Below are 20,612 nucleotides of genomic sequence, written 5' to 3'. Positions count from 1 at the left end.
AAGAAATACTGAATAAACCTTTCATGAAGTTTGATGTAAAAGAAAAAGGGGAACACGTTAACCAATTCAAAGTATAGAAATTCTCCAACTCACACAAGGATAGAAATCAGTAAAGGACAGTAGATTGTTTGATTTTCAGATATTCTGGCTAGAAATGTAATGCTACTTTCTGTTGCTATTATAACTGCATATGTGATATACACAAACCATTTAACATACATTTTCTGTAAAGGCAAGGAAAAAGAAACTTGGAATTACAACTCCTTTTCATATTTTATATAAACAAAATGTGCTCGATAGCTTTGCAAAGGACATCCCCAAAGGCAGGGTTTATTTTTCTATAGGCCAGTGAGTCATGAACTATTCCACAGCATTGATTCTAATACTCCCAGTGGGTGGCAGTTTTCCCATTTGTAGCAGTTCCAAACATTGTTTTTCCCTTAGTGGCAGAAAAATTGCATGATAAATGTGTTTCATATTAAGTTTTGATTAAACACAGGCATTTGTTATAATTTTAGTTGCAATATACTCTTCAAAAAAATAATTTTTTTTGTCTTACTAATAGAGTAAAACTAATTGCTTTGCCTCATATTTTAAAGTTAGAATGCATTTTTTGATAATTAAAATAAGGTTTCTTTGACAGCTTAATGTTATGTCAGCTTATTAAATATAACTTCCTATTCAAAATGTCTATGGAACAGAAAAAAAAAAAAAAAAAAAAAAGATGCTCAGATTCTAAGGATTTGTATTGTGAATGAAATCTCTGTTTGGGAACAAGACACATTTCCAAAGCTTGATTTGGCTTTTGATTTAGAAGTTAGGTAAGAAACTCTTGATATCTAAACTACCTTTTAACCTTGTCTTCAAGAGAAAGTGCCAATAATTCTAATTGGCATAATCAGAGATAATCCATGTAAATGGAAGTAATAGATTGGGACAGATGATCAAAAGACAATAAATTTTAATTTTTTAGGTATTCTGGAGCTGATTCTACAGAAATTAGTCCTTGTAATTACTTAACCGTAGAAGCTACACAGAAAAATAACTCGTGGGAAGTACTCATTCTTTATGACCAAATTAGCCCCTTCATTCTCCTTTTGTGCCAGTCCACATGTGGAGAGTATCTGAAAATCTCTACCTCGTGCACTCTGAAAATCACTCACATCAGCATAAGTGATTTATTCATTCTTAGCTGAGTAAATGTTAATGAACCATAAGAGAATTTTAAGGGTTTAGACCAGCTCTCACTGACATAAGGGTCTAATTTCCACATACCTCAGTAGTGCAGAATCAGTCAGAAAGGGGAAAAAAAGAGGGGGGAAAGAAAGGAAATATGACTTAGTTTTACAGTTGTTGTTCTTGGAGTTTTGTCTTTCTTTGTCACTGATATAAAATTAAATGTTGTGTACTAGCAATTTATTTTAACCAAGAAAGATCAACACAGCTCAGCAGGACATTGTGTTTCTCCTAGGCATGCTCATATCATGGTATATCATTTGTTATGTTGGATAAGTGTGTAGAACTGTCTTCTCTGAGCCCTCTAAATTGCCCAGAAATGTAACTGGAAGTCTCTGTTAGATTCAGGATAAGAGGGCTGCTGCCTAGTGGGATATTTTTAGCATATATTAAATTCTGGTTTATATTACAGGTACAGACACTTGTAATTTGGTTTTATATTTTACAGCTACAGAAAAAAACCCCTACATTATTAAATATTATAATTATATTAAATAATTATATTCAGAACTCACCGATGGGTCTGGAAATTCCTAAATGTGGTGACAAACATGCCCTATTTCCCATCTCTTTATTAGTGTAAAAGATCTAAGAAGGTTTTTTTGGACAAAAGTTACGAAGAATTATATAACATAATGTGATTGGAAGTCTCAGTATGAGGCATTATTTTCAAGTTATTTTTATTGCATTATTTGATCTCTTCCTTTAATGATACGTACATCCGATTTTTGATGGTCTGTAAAATGCTCAGGATGTAATTGTTAACTCATATGCCATTGACCAATGAACTGTTTCTACTTTGTGGGGTCATTATTTACTAAAAGTGGGTGTAAACTGCAAAACAATGGGACTACCTTTTGCACAGATGTAATTCATATGAAAACGATTAGGTTATGGCTGTTACATTCATGTTATGTTTTCCTGTAGAATTTACGTGTTTCAGTGGTGTCTAGAACAGTTGTCTTCACTGCAACATGTTATTTTTAATATTAGATTAAAATGTAAAGCCTGTAAGCCAAATTCTTGCTGCAGATTAGTTATGGTACAAATAGGACATTGTCTGTCCAAAAAATTTGAATTAATAGTTTTTACTTGAGAGAAAAAATCGACTAACTGAATATAGACTTCTGCATTAAGCATATAGAGAGGTCTCTTTTAACCTGAATCACATTCAATTAAATTATCACTGTTAGAAAAATGTGAGATATGCTGTAGAGCTGAATGAGCATGATGCTGAGGAAATGGCAGAAATCTTCAAGTATTTATGAAGGTGGAAGCTAGTATGCATCAAGTAAAACTGCATCTGTCTCTTTAAAGTCACTGTATTTTAGATAATATGATCTGTGATGCTGATGGTCCTGTTGACCAGGGCTTTTACTTCAATTTATGTGGGAAATCTTATGGATAATGTAAAGTGGTTCCTTTCCATGTGTCAGTCAGGGTTTTGGGGCAAGCAAGAGCATATGAGCCTACTGAGCAGTAGACGTGGGCTACTGCAACAAAAGCAGTGGGGAACAATTCAACATTAGTGTTTCACTGTATCTCTAGAGTAGTCTGCATGTTTCTAGCTGAAGCTCTTTCTCCTATGTGTTTTTGGTCCTTTGAGGGATTTTTTTATTCTTGGGGTTCTTTTTGTTGTTGGCTTTTTTTGGGTTTTTTTTCTGTATTTTTGTTGTTTGTTTTCTTCTGTTCTGTTTTGTTTTGTTTGTCCCTCCCCATATTTTGAACCCAAATCTTTTAGGCAAATGCTAAAAAAATTTCTGGTGAAATTATTCCCTATATTTAAAAGGTTTTCTTTTTCCTTCTCAGGGAATTCCTGGAATTCCTGGAAATCAAGGAGCAAAAGGACAAAAGGTACTATTAGTTGTTCAAAACACAGTTAAAACCTATACTGTATATACTCATTCCAAACTAAGGGTTCAGGCTTAGAGAAGAGTTTTCATAGTGGGGATTTATAACATCAAATCATGCTGCAAAAGAATGGAGACAATTCATGGCACGTTTAAAAATCTCTTATTAGGTTTTACTTTAACTACTCCAGAAAGAATGAATAGTTTAAAAGGAACCATGCTAATTTCCTAATACATTAAGAAACAATCTTAATGAATTAAATCTGCATAGTTAAAGAATATATTAAAAAATGTTAAGTATACATACATTAGTCATAGAATTTTTCTCTTTATGTAAAAAATACAGGGTGAAATTGGACCGCCAGGTCAACCGGGAGCAAAAGGGTCACCAGGAGATACTGTAAGTTTCAAAATTGTGTTATTATGAACAAATAACTGTGGTGTTGCCATTCTATGCTTGTCATAAACAAACATGCAATGGTAAATACAGGAGCAAACTAGCATTTGCAGGTTGGAAAGACAAGTCTGTGGTAAATGTAAGTTTTTAGCTCAATGACATTTTTGCAGCATGGAAATTCTGACTGAAAGCTGTGAACTGTTGTTTCTTTGTTACCTTTGCCATTACTTCAAGTTCTGAATATTTTGACAAGGAGTGAGTTTATGTTTTTATAGGTTCTTGGATTCTGATAGTTGTTAAGAGATTGTATTTTTCAGTTTAGTAACTTGCCTGTCTCACAGTTGATCTCTCCTGTCATTTTTTGAGGTCTTTCCCTATGATAATCTTCATCAGTGAACTTCTCCTTGACATTCAGTAGTCAGGCTGGATTTCATCCATTTTGATAGACAAAGGGGGTTCTGATGTCCCTTTGCAGTGTTAAAAGTAAAAGTAGTACATATTTATATCTTCAAGGACAAATACAGAATACTCAGTGGTTCTCTAAAAAGGACTTGATATTCATTTCTCAATCATGAGGACTGTCACATTGTTAAGGCCATCTTAGTAGCTGCTTTTCCTTGCATGACAGGAATAATCTTTTCAGGGACCATTCTTCCCTACTTTCAGTGACTGCAGGGCTGTTACGGTGGCTTCTGCCTCACTTGGTTGGATGAGAGGAACCTTGAAGGAAGAGGATGCCAAGGATGTCCATGTGGACCTTTTAATCCTCTGTCTTTCTTGATGAATCTCTTTAACATCCTAGCTAAGGTTATCATCCTCTAGAGTGTGTAAGGTCAGACCTGAAACCAAAATTACTTGGGCTTACATCCCACTGCAGTATTCCCTGTTCTGAAGAGAATCCTTGTTTGGATGGAGGTTAGCAACACATATGTTTGACCACCTTGGTATGTGCAGTCCTGTGTAATTACATGTCACTGCATGCCAAATCAGCCATCTGGGTATGAAAGTAGCTACTAACCTAAGCATCATTTACATACTGGTGTGCTGGGGTGTTCCTCATGGTATGGCTTCCTTTCCCTTCCTTTCCCTTCCTTTCCCTTCCTTTCCCTTCCTTTCCCTTCCTTTCCCTTCCTTCCCTTCCTTCCCTTCCTTTCCTTCCCTTCCGTTCCCTTCCTTCCCTTCCTTCCCTTCCTTCCCTTCCCTTCCCTTCCCTTCCCTTCCCTTCCCTTCCCTTCCCTTCCCTTCCCTTCCCTTCCCTTCCCTTCCCTTCCCTTCCCTTCCCTTCCCTTCCCTTCCCTTCCCTTCCCTTCCCTTCCCTTCCCTTCCCTTCCCTTCCCTTCCCTTCCCTTCCCTTCCCTTCCCTTCCCTTCCCTTCCCTTCCCTTCCCTTCCCTTCCCCTGATGTAGTTTTTGTTGGAGACAGAAATTGTAATTAGTTTGGAATTTTAAAATCCCTGGGCTACTTTGGCATCCAGTACATTTTGAATTTCCTACACAGTATACTTACCGGGTATCCAAACAGCATCTCTTCCTTTCCTGACTACCACAGGCACAATCACTACATTACAGCTGTCAGAATGCCTTTTTTATATAGAGTACACTGGTTAATTTTCTTTTCATGAACTTTGAGGACTTTTCTAGCTACCTCCTAAAGATCTCTGGAAAAAATAGATCTCCTTGACAATCAGTTATTGCAGTTGTCCAGAACAAGTTTGGATGAAACACTGCCTGAACTGGAAGTTTAAATGTCCCTGCTCTTAGTTAACACATAAACATTTGTTCTCTCACCTGTGCCTCCTAACTATTTTTATTGCCTGTTACTGGAATTTCTTTCTCCATTTCTTTCTGAGAAAATTTGAGCAAAATGCTAGAGGGAAGGCTATATCATCAACTCCAATAAAGCCTTGTGGGATTCCAAAGTGCTCATATTTATTTAACTCACCTACCATATTTTCTTCAAATTTTATTTAGATAAATAACATCTGGTTCACGATACACTTGAAAATAATTTATTTCTCTTTCCTGTCAATTCATTTAATGTATTTTTTTGTCACCTGATAAATTAAGTAGGAGATTGATGCATGGAATATTTGAATATATTATATGGCATTAGGGAATTTAAACCAGAAAAGATAGTGGGGTTTTCCTTGTATTAGTCACACTGAATATGTTTGTTCCAGAAAACACAGATGGAAAGCTTGTGGATGGTCTATTAATAGCTTGGGAAAGTTTTTCAGTAACAAGCTCTTCTTCAGTAATCACTATCCCTATTGCATTGCCAATACCAGCAATTTATTAATTTACCTGACATATAATGTCAGCTCTGCAAAACAGGATGATAATGCTATATTTTATGTCCTTGTTCTACATTTTTGTTCAGGACATTCTCTTCTCTTCTAATTTTTTATAGCTTTTAGATTATGTTCACAAGCTTTTCCTATATTGCATCTGAAAGTTTCCTTCTTGCAGTGTGCTGATTTCATTTAGTAGTTTCCATGTAATTTTTTAAACAAAACAAGTCAAATATGGCCTAGTAATGAAAGTGTAAAAAAGGAAACCAGGAAATATGGACTTTATTTTCCCCTTTTCCTGCAGATGTATTCTTTACCTTTAATTATACTAAATGTATTTTCTCATTTGCCTTCTCTAGTGTGTGTTTGTAGGTCAATGTGAATACATGGCTGATTTAACTTAAAAAAAAAAAGAAGCTATTCTGTACCTATAGTACTTCTGCTTTGTATAAGATAAAACAAATGAGGGACATTTTTGGTGAGCATATGCCACTTCTGTAACCCAAAGACTGATGTGGATTTCACTAGAAATGATCTAGTGTGGTGGTAGATTGTCTATGACCTAAAGAATAAGTGGCTATATTTATTGATGGAAAATTTTGGTGAGCAGTATTTTCTTACCATAAAGCAGGCAAGAAACATGAATTAATCTGTGGTTAATTTGTATTAATCTTTGGTTAATAATAAAGCACAGGTGAAATACCAGAAAACTGATGAAATTCTGAAAACAATGGCTACAGTGAATTACTTCTTGGTTTAGGTATTCTGAATTTTCTCTTCTATTGTGGAAACAAAGACACCCTTTAAGTTTTAGTTTAGTTTTAAACAAATAAAGTTTAATTTTTTTTTTGCAAAGCTGCGTTGTTATCTGTATGAGAAATTATATCTGGTTTTGATTACATGTGACTTTTGGAAGAAGTCTGAGATAATGTCGTGGGAGTGAATTGTTCCTAACATTTATTACTAAATAGAAGGTGATTTTTTTATTTATATGAAAGCAAAGATTAAAAAACAGCAATAACAGTGAATTTTGAAAATATTATCAGTTGGAATAATTGATAAAATTTAATCTCTGACAAGTTAGATTTCTAGGCCTTACTTAATTGTTTGAGTTTCTGTATCATTATGCCTTTATTTTATGCTGCTCTTATTGCAGATTGTATTTCACAGTATTTAAGCAAGTCCAAGTATAAAAATAATAATATATTGATTTTATTGATGCATGCTGTTCTAGACTAAAAGTGAAGTGAGATGAAGTGGTGAAATAGAGAATTGTTAACAACAGATGTGGAAAATGTGATTAATGGAAATTCCTTCCTGGAAAGTATGATTTCAAAGGATTTCTTTTCTAATGTATACTTGAGACTAGCTTTAAACAGAAATTAAGGAAGTCAGCCCTTTGATGATTTGATACTCTTTAGCTCTTATTTTAGGTTAAAACAGGCAGCTAAACATACCTTTATGAACTTGATTCCATTTGTGGAGTCCAAGAGGTTGTTTTGGCTTTGTACATGTGCCGAAGTGTCATGATCTGAAACGGCAGAAGCTATTGGGTTCTTGAATGAGTAATTTAACTCTGAAGATTTTGCAGAAGATACAAAGGTGTGGCCCCAAAAGTTAATTGCTCCTGATAAATCTCCACAAAATTTGCACAATGGGTCAAGTTATGTCCCTCAACCTTTGAGGGACACACAGTCAGAAAGGAGAAAGAGAATTATGAAATGCCACAAATACTTCTGTTGGTTTTGGAAACCCTAAACAGAACCACAGAAATTTTTGTGTCACTTTCAGTTATGACTAAGGAAGCATTACAGACTGGGTCTTGAGTTGAAGAATTTTTCTCTCAAGAGTGTTCGATGACAGCCTGTTCATTTCTCCTGTATGATTTTTTTCTATTGCACAGTAGCCCTTCATTAGAAGGTCTACTGTGGTCATTCAGACCATAGAAGGTCTGAATATTTCACTGTACTGTATCAAAACTGTAGCCTGTATAGTAATAAGAGAAAAACATTGCATTTTACTGTTTAATTCACTAAAGAAATAGAACAATGATACTACTAATACAATACCAAGCTCATTATTCCTCTGTTTTAGTACAGAAACATCTCTGTCTTTTTCATAAATAAATAGGGTTTGATGGGACCAGAAGGTTCACTTGGTCTACCTGGAGCTCCTGGGCCTAAGGTAAGTGTTTGACTTAATTTGCTTGTGACTGATAAATGACTGCTTTGTATGCAAATTTGATCTGGGCAGTGCCAGGATTTTGCAGCTCATTTTTTTGTGTATTGAATATTGGTGAGCAGCTGGATGATTTTCCCTGTGTTACCTTTTTATGATAGTTCAGTCTCAAGAGAGGTTAATATAACTCAGTAAAATGGCGCCTGTCATCCCGTGAGGTTTTTAGCAGTTGTGGAAATGGTCAGACTTTGTTTCAGCTTACAGTCCTGGAAAACATTCTGCAATGCTGGAAACCAGATAATTCTCAATATACATCTGAACTTTCCCATGTTACATTTATTTATATTTTAATTGTGTTCAATAATGTGATGTGCTGTTTCTTCCACCCAAGGAGCCAAAAATATTTCAGATTTAACTTTATTGATTGCACTTCAGCTACAGCAAGAACTAATTTTACCAATGGTCTCAAAAGCTAAAATAAATAAATACTACAAATTCAGATTGGTTAGTGTAACTTTTTTATTTAATCCAAAATGAGTTTTGGATTAAATTGTAAGTAAGTATTGAATTGTATGTCCTAGAGAATATTTAGGAATACAGAAACCATTTCCCTAACTTTGCATTTACATTTAGATTTCTTTCCCCCGTACATTAGTCTACATCCAAAAGTGCATATGCATTTATTTATAATTGTATACTGAGAGTATCATTTTTTTAAGTATTAATGTTTTCTGTGGTCAATAAGTTTGAATACCCTTGATACAGCTGAAAATTAATTAGCTGCATTTTTTTCTGTGAAAAATGCTTTTATTTTGTATATTTTTCTCACTTAGAATATAAGCTGTTTCTTAGAGAATTGCTCTTAATAAGCTCATTCTTACAGAAGTCCATCATGATGTAGTCAATAATTCTTAAATTTAATGCAAATTCTAATGCTGAATATATGTCTAATTCCATAGGCTGTGATAAAAACCAGAACATAAATAAGTATTTTGACTCAGACAATTAAATAAGATGATGGAAATGTGAGATCGGTACACACAAACTTGGTGTAACTGTGTGAGGCAAATCAGGCAAGTGGAGATGGGACAGGTATGCAAAAGCTGGCAGATCAGGTTTTGTCATCAGTATCTCATCTTTCCTGAGAGAAAGTTAAACCTTCAGGCTACCTGTAATGGAGAAGAACTTTAGCCTTTCAGTCACTACCTGGGCCCATTTTTGAGTCAGTTTCTCAGAAGTGTCTGTTTATGTTTGCTAGACATACCACATGTGACAAAACATAATGATGAATCCCCCACATTGTTATATAGGGTGATAAAGGCGAACCAGGAATACAGGGGAAACCAGGATCATCAGGAGCCAAGGTAAATATGATTCTGGCAGTGTTCTAGTTAAAGAAGGGATTCATTTACTTCTTCATGATGTACTAATTTTCCATTATTTCCCCATGTTAATTATAAGGCAGTTGGTTTCACAGTAAAATATTAGTCAACATCACATTGCATCAGAATCCCTTTGATGACTTACTCTTACTAATTTTATACTAGATTTTAGGCTGTGAAAATAAGATGCTCATTAAGCTCAAACCTGCAAACGTTGTTACTTGAGGTAGTATTTTTCGTGTAATTTTGAAACAGCAGCTGTATTAAAAGAGAATAAAAATAGATACTGAATGTGGCTTCTCTATATTCACCATCCCTTCAAGACTCCTTTAGACATTTCAATGATCTTCAGTTGTAAAATTTCAAAATATCATAGCCAAAGTGTATCCTGTGGCCTTGAGAAACATGCAATGTGTGTTTTTATACACAGCATGTCACTGACACAAAGCTATTGTATTACTCAGGGAGATCTAGGAGTACCAGGGGCTCCAGGTGAACCAGGCTACCCAGGCATTCCTGGTACCCAGGGATTAAAGGTAAGTATTTTTTCCCAGTTTTACATTAATTGCATCGTTTTTTTGGAAGTGCTTTTTTTATAAGTGATCATTATTTTACAAAATCCTTTCTCTAAATATATCATTATTAGTAGATAACAGTTGGACACATTTAAAACAATAATATGTCCATCCTGAAAATTTTCTTCTAAAGGATAAAGCCCTTGATGTGAAGGCATTTGTGGTGAGTTGACAGTGGATGAATGCCAGGTGCCCACCAAGCTGCTCCATCACTCCCCTCTTAAGCAGGGCAGGGGAAAAAATCAAGAAAATAAGATGGGAGAAAGATCATGGGTCAATATAAAGGCAGTTTAATAAAGCAAAAGGAAAGGCCATGTGTGAAGCAAAATAAAACAGAGTATTTATTCTCTGCTTCCTGTCAGTATGTGTTGTCCCAACCATTCCCAGCAAGCAGGACTTCAGTACACATAGAGGTTTGGAAGACAAATGTCACAAAATTAAAATTTCCTCTCCTTCCCCTTTCCTTTAGCATTTATTGCTGAGCAGACATCTTATGGTATGGGAGGGATATCCCTTTCAGTTTAGGTCATCTGCCTTGGCTATGTCATAGAACCATAGAATGGTTGTGTCTTATAGATCATCTAGTTCGAACCCCCATGTCATGGGCAGGGACACTTCCTCCCCCTACATGAGGTGGCTCAAAGCCCCATGCAACATGGCCTTGAACACCTATAGGGAGGAGGTATCCACACCTTCTCTGAGCAACCTATCTCAGTGCCTCACCACCTTCAAAATAAGGAATTTTATCCTAATAAACCTGGTGTCAGTTTGAAGCCATTCCCTCTTGTCCTGTCATTACAGCCCCTTGTGAAAAGTACCTCTCCAGCTCTCTCCTAAGCCCCTTTCAGGTGCTGGAAGGCTGCTCTAAGGTCTCTCCAGAGCCTTCTCTTCTCTGGGCTGAGCAACCCCAGCTCTCTCAGTCTGTCTTCATGAGAGAAATGCTCCAGCTGTCTAATCATCTTCATGGCCCTCTGGTGGACTTGATCCACCAGATCCATGTCCTTGTTATGTTGGGGGCCCTGGAGCTGGACATAGGTGGAGTCTCAGGAGAGTGGAGTGGAGGGGGAAGAATTGCATCCCTTGCCCTGCTGGCCACACTGCTTTTGATGCAGGCCAGGATGCAGTTGGCTTTCTGGGCTGGAAGTGCACATTGCCAGGTCATGTTAAGTTTCTCATCTGTCAACATGAACAAGTCCTTCTCTGCAGGGCTGCTCTCAATCCCTTCTCCACCTAGCCTGAATTTGTGTCTCCACCTGAGATCTTACCTGGCCCTAGCTTACAGGAAAAAGCAGGGATTTGGAGAGAGAGCCTTGATGTTGCAGGGAGCTCTGCTCAGCAATACCCAAAGCATTGATGTGTTATCAACACCTTTTTAGCCACCATTGCATAGCACAGCACCATGAGGGATGCTATGGACAAAATGAACTCCTTCTCAGCCAGACCCAATAGGGCATTAGAGAAATAGAATTAAATCAGGCATTTCACTTTCATAAGAAGAGAAAGGTTGAAGGGTAAAGAGACAGTAAGATAGAAGGGTGGTGTTATGATTCAAGTTTTATGAAAACCCCATGCAGAAGTATTCCAAGAGAGTTCATCTTCTGCTCCAGAAGGCACACATTTCTTGTATGCCCAGTGTCATATATGCCAGCCTCATATACATGTGTTACTTATACTAGAGTACTTCACATGTCAGTAGACACATATATGGATGTGCCTTACATTGACTAGAGCATGGATTTAGTGTTATAATAATAATCATTTTCATTATCACTATATATTCAATTCAATATCTCAGGCGATGTAAGGCACATGTACTAAGACAATATTTTATGAAAGATGAATTTGTTAAAATTTATGGAACTTCTCTAAATTTTAAACTGAAGAAGCCTTTGAAAAGGTCATTTATTTTATATGAAGATGCAAGTTAGCTGGAGTTACAAGTCCAATGACACACTGGAATTATTCAGGAAGAAAAGCACAGTTTGGGCATCTGGTAGTAAAAGTGAACCCTTTCAGCTAGAGATGATTTCAAAACTTGAAACAACAGAATATTTTACTTTCAAGTACAGTACAACAAAATACCACAGGTGGCATAAATGTCTTTTATGTTCTGGGATTTTCAATCAGGTAAATATTTGCCATGGCAAAAGTCTCCTCTTCACTACTGTTCACATTTAACTAAATATTCTTTTCTTTTTCACTGCCCTCCCCCCTCCCCCACCCCCCCCCAAAAAAAACCCAAACCAAACCAACCAAACACACAAAATTTTGGCTCTTACAGGAAAGCTGACAAAATGGACCACAAAATCTCCATTCTAATTATTTTTATTAAATGCAGTTTTGCACACCCCCCAGCAGATCTGTCTTTTGTTCCATGAGCTGCTATGTTCATTGTTCAGCATTTTGATTTATGTCTATTTAAACATAAGATGTCAGAGTTAGAGTAAGAGCCACCTCCCATAACTTTAAGTTTCCTTTTCAATTAATGAAGAGAGATGGCCACATTTTCAGCATACATATTTTATGCCTCTGTTGTTAATTGGAGTGAATAGTTTTCATGCACTGCCTATTTCTCTCCAATGTCAATTAGGTGGTCTTCAGACAAGTTGATAAAACTACATACCTGACTTCCAAGCACCATTTACACCATCTGATTGCCAATCCCCTCATTATTATTAACTTTAAACATTTTGAGGCAAAAAAGTGAGTCAAAATGGAGCTTGGTCCTTAAATATTTTGATTGAATTTAAAGAGGTGTTTGTGCTGAAAAAATACTTTCTTGTTTTGCATAACTTATGCATGCAGTGGTGCATTCAGCTAAAATTTAACCCATAAGAAACATTGCCTCTCTTCCTGCCTACATCCTCTCCACTCCATGCACTGAGTAGATAAAATCCTGCTAGACTTGCCACCTCATTATGTTGTATCTTTTAATTTTTTGCTTGGTATGTGAACATCCACTTTCTTTTTCATAGTTGTTTTAATGACAAAGTCCTTTCTTAGTATAGCTTTCTGGACTTTTTTTTTGTGTACACGAGGATAAAGTGATTTGTTTTCTTTCAGTATAAGAAAAAGATAGCTCTTTCTTTTGTAATTACTGTGTTAAATTAAGGCACAGATGACATGTTTTAGAGGTGACTCATGTTTAAATGGAGACCTTTCTTCTAATTTTTACAGGGGGAGAAAGGAAACCAAGGTGACACTGGTATCCAGGTACATCAACTTTGTTTCTGATGAAATCATCGGGCATTGCTATTTATACAAGTCTTAGGTATTAATTCAGACAGGGCTTTTTTTTAAGATTAAACTCCACAGAAGGTTAACTTGAATAGCAGCAGTAACTCTCCCTCAAGGAAATCTTCTGCATTTCCGGGGGCCTGAGCAGGCTGTTGGCATTTGTTGCAGAGCTGTGTGCTCCTAGCAATGGTGCAGGCACAGGGTGCAGGTTGTGCTGCTGCCCCAGAGGAGGAATATCCCTGTCACAGAATGCATTCTGTCCCTGCCTGCAGGATCACAGAAACGCAGTCAAAGGAACTCCACCTGGCCTCTGCCTACCTACTTTACTATTAGCATGTGGGATTTTCCTCCTTGCTATCTAAAATTGTGGAAATACCTACAAGAAAAAGAAGAGTATTCTGTCATTACCTGGATCCTGGCTTGGTTCCTCTGTGTTCAGGGTAGAAATTTTGTTCTTCACAGTTTCTGCTCTGATCTCTTTGAAGAGTAACTTTTCAGGTTGATTTGTCCTGGTTTAGAATGAGGTTTTAGTATTTAGCTCCTTGTGTTATTTTTTTGATAATTTAATAACATGTGCCAGATAAATCTATATTTTATAAAATGTGCTTCTTTTCTGAAGGGACTGAAAGGAGAAAAAGGAAGACAAGGAAATCCAGGCTTACAGGTACTGTTAAAATATTGATCCTACTTCAAGAGAGCCATAGTGACCCTAGCTTGAGGCCATGATTCATATTTGTTTCTTAACACTTCTTCCATCAACACATATAGGTCTTTGCATCAGGTGAAATATATTTATGTGTAACATGGTAACATAGTTATATAAGTTGCCTCTTAAACACTCTTAGTATTTTTAAAATAATAACTGTAACATACAGAGAAGATGGAGCAACACTTCTCTCAGCTGTACATGCTTGAGGGAGGAGAGGAAATGCACATGAATTGGAACACAGTAACTTGATGTACAGGAAAAACATTCTGCTCTTCCAAATTTGCCCTAAACCAGGACAGGTGGTCAAACACTGAAGCAGGTTGTTCATAGATAATGTGGCAAAACCTGTCTGAACAACCTGTTGAATTGATCAAGCTGCATCTGTTTTGCAAAGGAAGTTGAATCCAAGGAGGTCACTTCCAACCTACATCTTTCTGTGTTCTGTGATATTATATCTTGAGAAACGGACCATAAGTGCATTTCTTTTATTATTGTAGTAAAGCCTTAATTATAGAATATTTTTATAAAATAGTTACAAGTAATATAAAATGCAGATAACAGCAAATAGTGGCTTTTGTGTAAAGGTTATAATAGTGTTAGTTGGGATGTTAAGATTTTCATGCACTATGCTACACTTTCTTACAGTTCACTACCTCCTAGACTATGCTGGGAGTCATTATTGACATCTGTGCTCATAAATTACAGATGTTTCCTGTTTCAGCTGTAAATCAGTGCAATCCAGTTGTATCTCTTTAACTCTAGGCCAGTGCATTCTGATTGTGTCATAGTTGGCAATCTTATTATTCTGCAGAAAATAGCTGTTAGTATTTATAAATACTTGTTAACTGCATAATCTATGTCATGTCTAAACAGAGAAGTATTTTTCAGAGGTACATATCTAAAACTAGACTTGGAAGGAAGCCACGGTTGCTTTTTTCAGAATTACAACATTGATACAGCTGCCTGTCTAGCCAGATGGACCCAGTTCCTGGGGATTCTGGGCAGGAGATCTAGACTGCATGTTAGTTAACACTCTCAGAGATATGTAGGTTGAAAATAGTTCATTGTTAAACCTGACCACATTTTTTAATAAAGAAATAGTTTAAACTAAAAGACAGGTCATTGACTTAACCAAATATAATGTCATTTGATTGACATTATACAATTTAAATTTTGACATTTTACAATTTAAACTTTCTGGTTTGGTTTTTTTTTTTTTTTTTTTTGCAAATAACAGGCAATTATAAGGGAAAACAAAGTGATAGTGAAAGAAAACTTTTTTTTTTCCAGATAGAATGATGCAACTGAATTGCTGTTTGCTTGCTTTCTTTTTTTTCTTTTTGAGAAAGCTGAAAAAATAGTACAGACTAAGTCTAAAATTGTTTCCTATGCTTATCTGGTTTGGTCAGGAACCAAACAAATCAGTCATTTAGTAGACAGCAAAAGATCTTTCCAAGAATTCTCAAGACTCCAAGACACCCTACAGATTTCCTTGTCCATAAGAGTGAATCAGAAAAGTGAACTGCCATCTTGCCATGGGACGTAATGGTCAGTATCACCATTGAATCACTTGGCAGAAATGACACCAAAATAATTTCCTAGCATGCAAAATCTTCCTTACCATGGAGTCTTTATTTCTAAGGCTCTGAAATTAATTTCTGCCTAGTAAGATGGTATTAAACAGTTTGAATCAGGAGTTTACTTCTGCTAGGACACATGCTATTTCTTTTGTAAAGTGAATAAGATTTTGTCTCTTAAATCTATATTATGTTTATATGTTTATAATAGGTGTGATATATTCCCAACTTATGCTCTAGGTACATTACATTAAAGGTAATACTGAACTGTTCATTCACCCTGATACAAATTTTTTATCATTATATATAGCTTTGTTTGTTGTACTATAGCAATCAGAGAATCTTTAAAAATTACCATATGTGATTGATTACTGAAAACAAAGGACAAAAAATATTAATTTTTTATTCCAAGTAATTTGGCTCAACCTAAATTTTAAATTTCTTTTTCATCTTATTTTTAAAGGGAATAGAAGGATTGAGTGGAGAACGAGGAGAGGTATGTATTTTTGCAATGATAAATTTAGTATTACAAAATTACTCCATTTGTTTCTGCAAAATAGGTGACCTGTAAAATGTGTGTTTAGTCATCTATACTCACATGTCTATATGCAACAGGGGAGAAATTGAAAAATATCAAAGAAGTATTAGTTATAAAGAGGCAGAATGAGATATACATTTCATTTAAAATTATTAAATCCAAACATATACTTTAAGAGAATTGAAAAGCCAAGAAACCAACCAACAAAAAAAAGAAGGGATTGGTTGAATAGAGGAAATAACCAAAGAAAACAACTAAAGAAAAAGAATCATTGTGTTGCATGTTGTTTAAAAATTGGTATTTAAAATATTAATTTTGTTGACTATTATTTATTTATTTCAATATTTTGTAAAATCAGAGTATACACTTTCCCATTATTCAAATTCTTCTTCAAATTTATTTACATATTGTTTGTTCAACCTTTTTCCTTAGAGCATTGTTGCATATCAATAGCTGGATATATTAGCTGGAAGTTTCATTCTGATAATGAAATTATTTTATCCATTTTAACATATGAATTGTTTCATATGCTTCTGTGGTTCTAGGAAATTCTTCAGTTGCAGTTTGCCTTATAGGTGTTTTACTAAATTATTGCCAAAACTGGTAAAAGATTCTTGGTATGCTATTGAATTAGTCTCCTTAAGTATTGTAAAACATGGCAATAAAATATGTCTACTGGAAAATCATTTAAATAATTTCTTACTATCTGTTAAGCTATAACGATGTCATTGTGTTTACTTATCAAACCTAAAAAATTAGTTTATTTTCCGTTTCTCTAAAATATGTTTTTTGTTAGACTCTGATTTCTAATAAGTTTCTTCAGCCTGTAAGTCTCAGCACTCACTGAGCTGTTTTCCTTTCTTTGCTTTTCTTTGCCAATAGCAAGGGTCAGCAAACAAGGCCTCACATGGATGTGGCTGAGCATTAAAACTCCAAGATATACTGTGGAAAATTTTCCCTCTACAGTTTCAGTTGTTCCTTGGCAAGTTCTTCAGGCAGTTCTGCTCATGCTTCCAGCATTTTCTCCTGGTGTTTTTATGCTGGCTTCTTGCCTCTAATGTTGTTCTACAGTAGATGCTATTTCCCCAGTATTCTCTGGTTCTTAATGCCTTCTAGCCCCTCTAACATGGGTAAAGGAATTAAAATTTAAAAAGAACGAAAACAAAATCTCTCCTAGCTATAAACCCAAGATGATTTCAGACTTCAGCACACACTTTTTCTAGTATAGCCATAGGTAGCTACATAAGCAGCCATAGGTAGCTACATAAGCACCATGTGCTTATCTCTGAGCCTTCCTGACTGTTTAAATGAAAAAAAAACACCTCTGCAATAATGTATTAGAAGTGAGCAAGTACAAATCTACATGAGGTAGCTAAGAGGATCCCTTCTCTGTGACTACAATATTCAAGATGACAATATCAAGAAAATAAATTACAACTACAACTTTGGAAGAAGCTGTATCTGAATTAATGAATGACTTTTGAAGGTATGGACTGCTGTTCAGGTCATGCCCCTGAACTGGCCATCCTTCCAGCAGTACTCTTAGGCACTTGACTGACATCTGTCACATTTTGTCTCTTTTCTCTGTTTCTTTAAGAGCATGAAGTACCTGTCTGATTTTACAGCCTAGCTCATAAAACTGGTTAATCTGACACTGAATTTAAAGCTTGTTACCCTGTAGTAATTCATATAGAGAATTCTGCGCATTGTTACTAATATAGACCAAGACAGGAAGCTTTGAATTTTTCTGATGTGAAGAATCTTGATAATATAGGAGATGTTACAAAGTAATATAAATACCATAATTTAAAATTCAGTGGAAGTCTATTAAGACCATATGCATGAGCATTTCTTAAACTTCTATTAATTGCTTCAATAAGTTTGTCATATATAATAGTCCAGTTCTCACAGTTCCATCTAAAATAGTTGGAAGTGGAGAAAGAAAATTTTTCAGCAACAGATAATGTTATGCAGAAGCTGTGCAAACAAGGGAGGAAAAAACTCATAAGGGAGCAAGTGTAGTATACTGACTTTAATCTTGGGCACATAATGATGTTTTGTTGGCTCCATAGCAGGGAAAGAGTTCTACATGAACTATTGCAATAGGTAATTCCATAAATGGAACCATTGCTTTGGTGAAGATACATCGAAATATTTTTCAGCATTTTTTTTACCTTTTCCAGTGAAGCAAACAGACTACAGTTACTACCAATCAGATGGAAAAAAAAAAGAAACAAAAAAATCCCTAACTAAAATAAAATTATTTTTTCCTTTGTCTTATACACTGAAGATATAAGGTAAAAGGCTTTAAGTTTCCAGGAACTTCAGTGGTGCCAGAATTTCACATCCAATTTTTCTGACTTTCTAAGGATTCTAACAGACTATAAAAAAGATTTCTGATTCTGAGGAAAAAGTGAATAAAACCCTTCCTTCCATGTGTTAATAATGAATAGTAAAATGGGTCTTGAAAGTTAAGAAAAGGTAATTTATTTCTAATTCTCTTTGGTAATTTTATCTGAAACAGCTACTAAGGAATCTGAAAACTTCAATGCATTTTAGCAAAATACATTTCATCAATATAAAGTTAATTTTCATTGGCATCACATTAATTTTATTAAGAACTTCAATAAAGATTTCTTAGAAGATGTTGGTTTGGTGCTACCTACTTTCCAAATGATCTGTGAACATATAAATGGCTTTTCATTGATTTTTCAATCCAGAAAGGTGAGAAAGGAGATCCAGGCATTCAAGGCATCAGTGGACAAAAAGGAGAATCTGGTGTCCAGGGATTGATTGGACTTCCTGGCCTCAGAGGTCAGCCAGGAGATAGAGGACCCCCAGGACCACCTGGATCAGATGGAAAACCTGTATGTATAGGACTTCAGACTTTTCATTTTTGGTACCTTAAAAACCAGAAAGAATTGCATGCTCTGTTCTCTGTTCAATTCAGGCACGGGAATTTTCAGAAGAGTTTATTCGACAGGTGTGTTCAGATGTACTGAGAAGTAAGTTGGAAAGCTTCTTTACTGTTGTTTCCTTGTTTGAAGTGCTAAAGAAGTTTCCTGATAATACAGAAATGCTTTTTTGAAAGCAAGTTCCATACTGCCAATTTATTCATTTTTTCCTACACGTGTGGAGCTATATTTCCACATCACAGGCTCCATACTTTACCATCTTGTTTTCTAAAACTATTATATTCTGTTAAGAGAGGGAACTGATTTTGTATTAGTGGTTGGGGGCAATACTTCTATTGTTACAACACTTCAAGCAATTTTTTCTTTGAATTCTCCCAGCCCAGTTGCCTGCCATTCTCCAGAGTGGAAGACTACAAAACTGTAACCATTGTCAGTCCCAAAGTGCTCCCCCAGGACTTCCAGGACCACCAGGTCCAAGAGGCCCTGAAGGCCCAAGAGGCTTTCCTGGTTTACCAGGGAATGATGGCATTCCAGGGCTGATGGGCATGCCGGGTCGCCCTGGGGCTCGTGGGACAAGAGGTACAGTGTGCGTGGGCACGGTGCTAAAGGCCTTTATATCATGGGTTTCTGCTTCTAGTTTTGGATGGGATTAATGCAGGGTGAGTGAGAGAATAGCTGGGATTGTTAGGCTGAAAGGAATTGCGACTATGGAGCAGTGTGTGGATGTTTCACCACCTTCAGGGAACGCGTGACAGGAGAGAGAATACGAGAACGCAGCCAGATAGTTATTGTTCAGTTCTACTGTGGTGTACTATAAACTCTGTTCTGATCTTTTTAGAGAGTTCTTAGTCTTATGTAAATGTTTCTACCTGCATTTTGATTATTTTTTTAGCTCAAATATGCATATACATAGATTTCAAGGGATTTCCATGTCTTCTGATTTCTTTTCTTCCAAACTTGTTCATTTCTGTTTTTTTAAGAAACAGTATTCACTGGCTACTTACTAGCTGTGCTGGTTTTTGACATCCAACAATTATTGTATTTATATTCCTTTGATTTTCTGACTTTTTGTCCTTTTGCTCTCTTTATCTCAAAAGAATTTTTGCTCCTTTCTTTGTAAACATTCATTGGTTCTTTTTAGGCGGCCTAAGGTATATGCTTTCAGGTAACTCAGCTGTCCAAGCATTCCACCTGATTTCTGTGATGTATTTGCAGATTTTATGTTATGTATGCATATGTAGTCTGGAACTAGAGCAAGAGACTGGATGGAGTCCATAATTTGGTAACTGGTAGCGTGAAAATAATCAGGAAAGCTGTATGAAATAACAGCTAGCTAATAATGTGCCAATGGTAAACAGACAAATGGTTGATAAATATTTACTTTCTTTGTGACTTACTACCTGTGACCTAGCACACCAAATTAATTTTGTATGTAATGCTGATTTGCCTGTAGTACTTTTGTAATTTAATCTCCAACAGGAGAATATGCAGTTTTCCTGTGGAGCTGACACTAGCAGTTCTGTTTATTCCATAAATGTTGGAAAAATAGATAATGTATCTATGAAGAAGCTGACTTTACTGGGTTGTACTGGTGTAAGAGAGCTCATATTTTGACTCTCACAATACTTCTTTGGTGGAGATTTAATTCTGCTGTGTGTGTTATGGAACATTTTCTCTATATATTCTGTATTCCACAGGGTTATGCTGAAAAACTTACACCTCCTTTAT

At 35.8% G+C, this 20,612-nt stretch overlaps 1 protein-coding gene across 1 annotated transcript in view; it reads left to right on the top strand.

The window, feature by feature from the left end:
• Positions 1-20,612, top strand: part of COL21A1 (collagen type XXI alpha 1 chain) — a 115,481-nt gene that overhangs the window by 91,737 nt on the left and 3,132 nt on the right. The window contains exons 18-28 of the mRNA XM_036381406.2: positions 3,046-3,090; positions 3,433-3,486; positions 7,904-7,957; positions 9,262-9,315; positions 9,798-9,869; positions 13,086-13,121; positions 13,765-13,809; positions 15,895-15,927; positions 18,690-18,836; positions 18,920-18,974; positions 19,263-19,463. Of these exons, the coding sequence (XP_036237299.1) occupies positions 3,046-3,090; positions 3,433-3,486; positions 7,904-7,957; positions 9,262-9,315; positions 9,798-9,869; positions 13,086-13,121; positions 13,765-13,809; positions 15,895-15,927; positions 18,690-18,836; positions 18,920-18,974; positions 19,263-19,463 (796 nt within the window). The remainder of the gene's footprint in view (positions 1-3,045; positions 3,091-3,432; positions 3,487-7,903; positions 7,958-9,261; positions 9,316-9,797; positions 9,870-13,085; positions 13,122-13,764; positions 13,810-15,894; positions 15,928-18,689; positions 18,837-18,919; positions 18,975-19,262; positions 19,464-20,612) is intronic.

Source organism: Molothrus ater, chromosome 3 (assembly GCF_012460135.2).
Source record: "Molothrus ater isolate BHLD 08-10-18 breed brown headed cowbird chromosome 3, BPBGC_Mater_1.1, whole genome shotgun sequence".
NCBI lineage: Eukaryota > Metazoa > Chordata > Aves > Passeriformes > Icteridae > Molothrus > Molothrus ater.
This window is presented reverse-complemented; position numbering and strand designations above follow the sequence as displayed.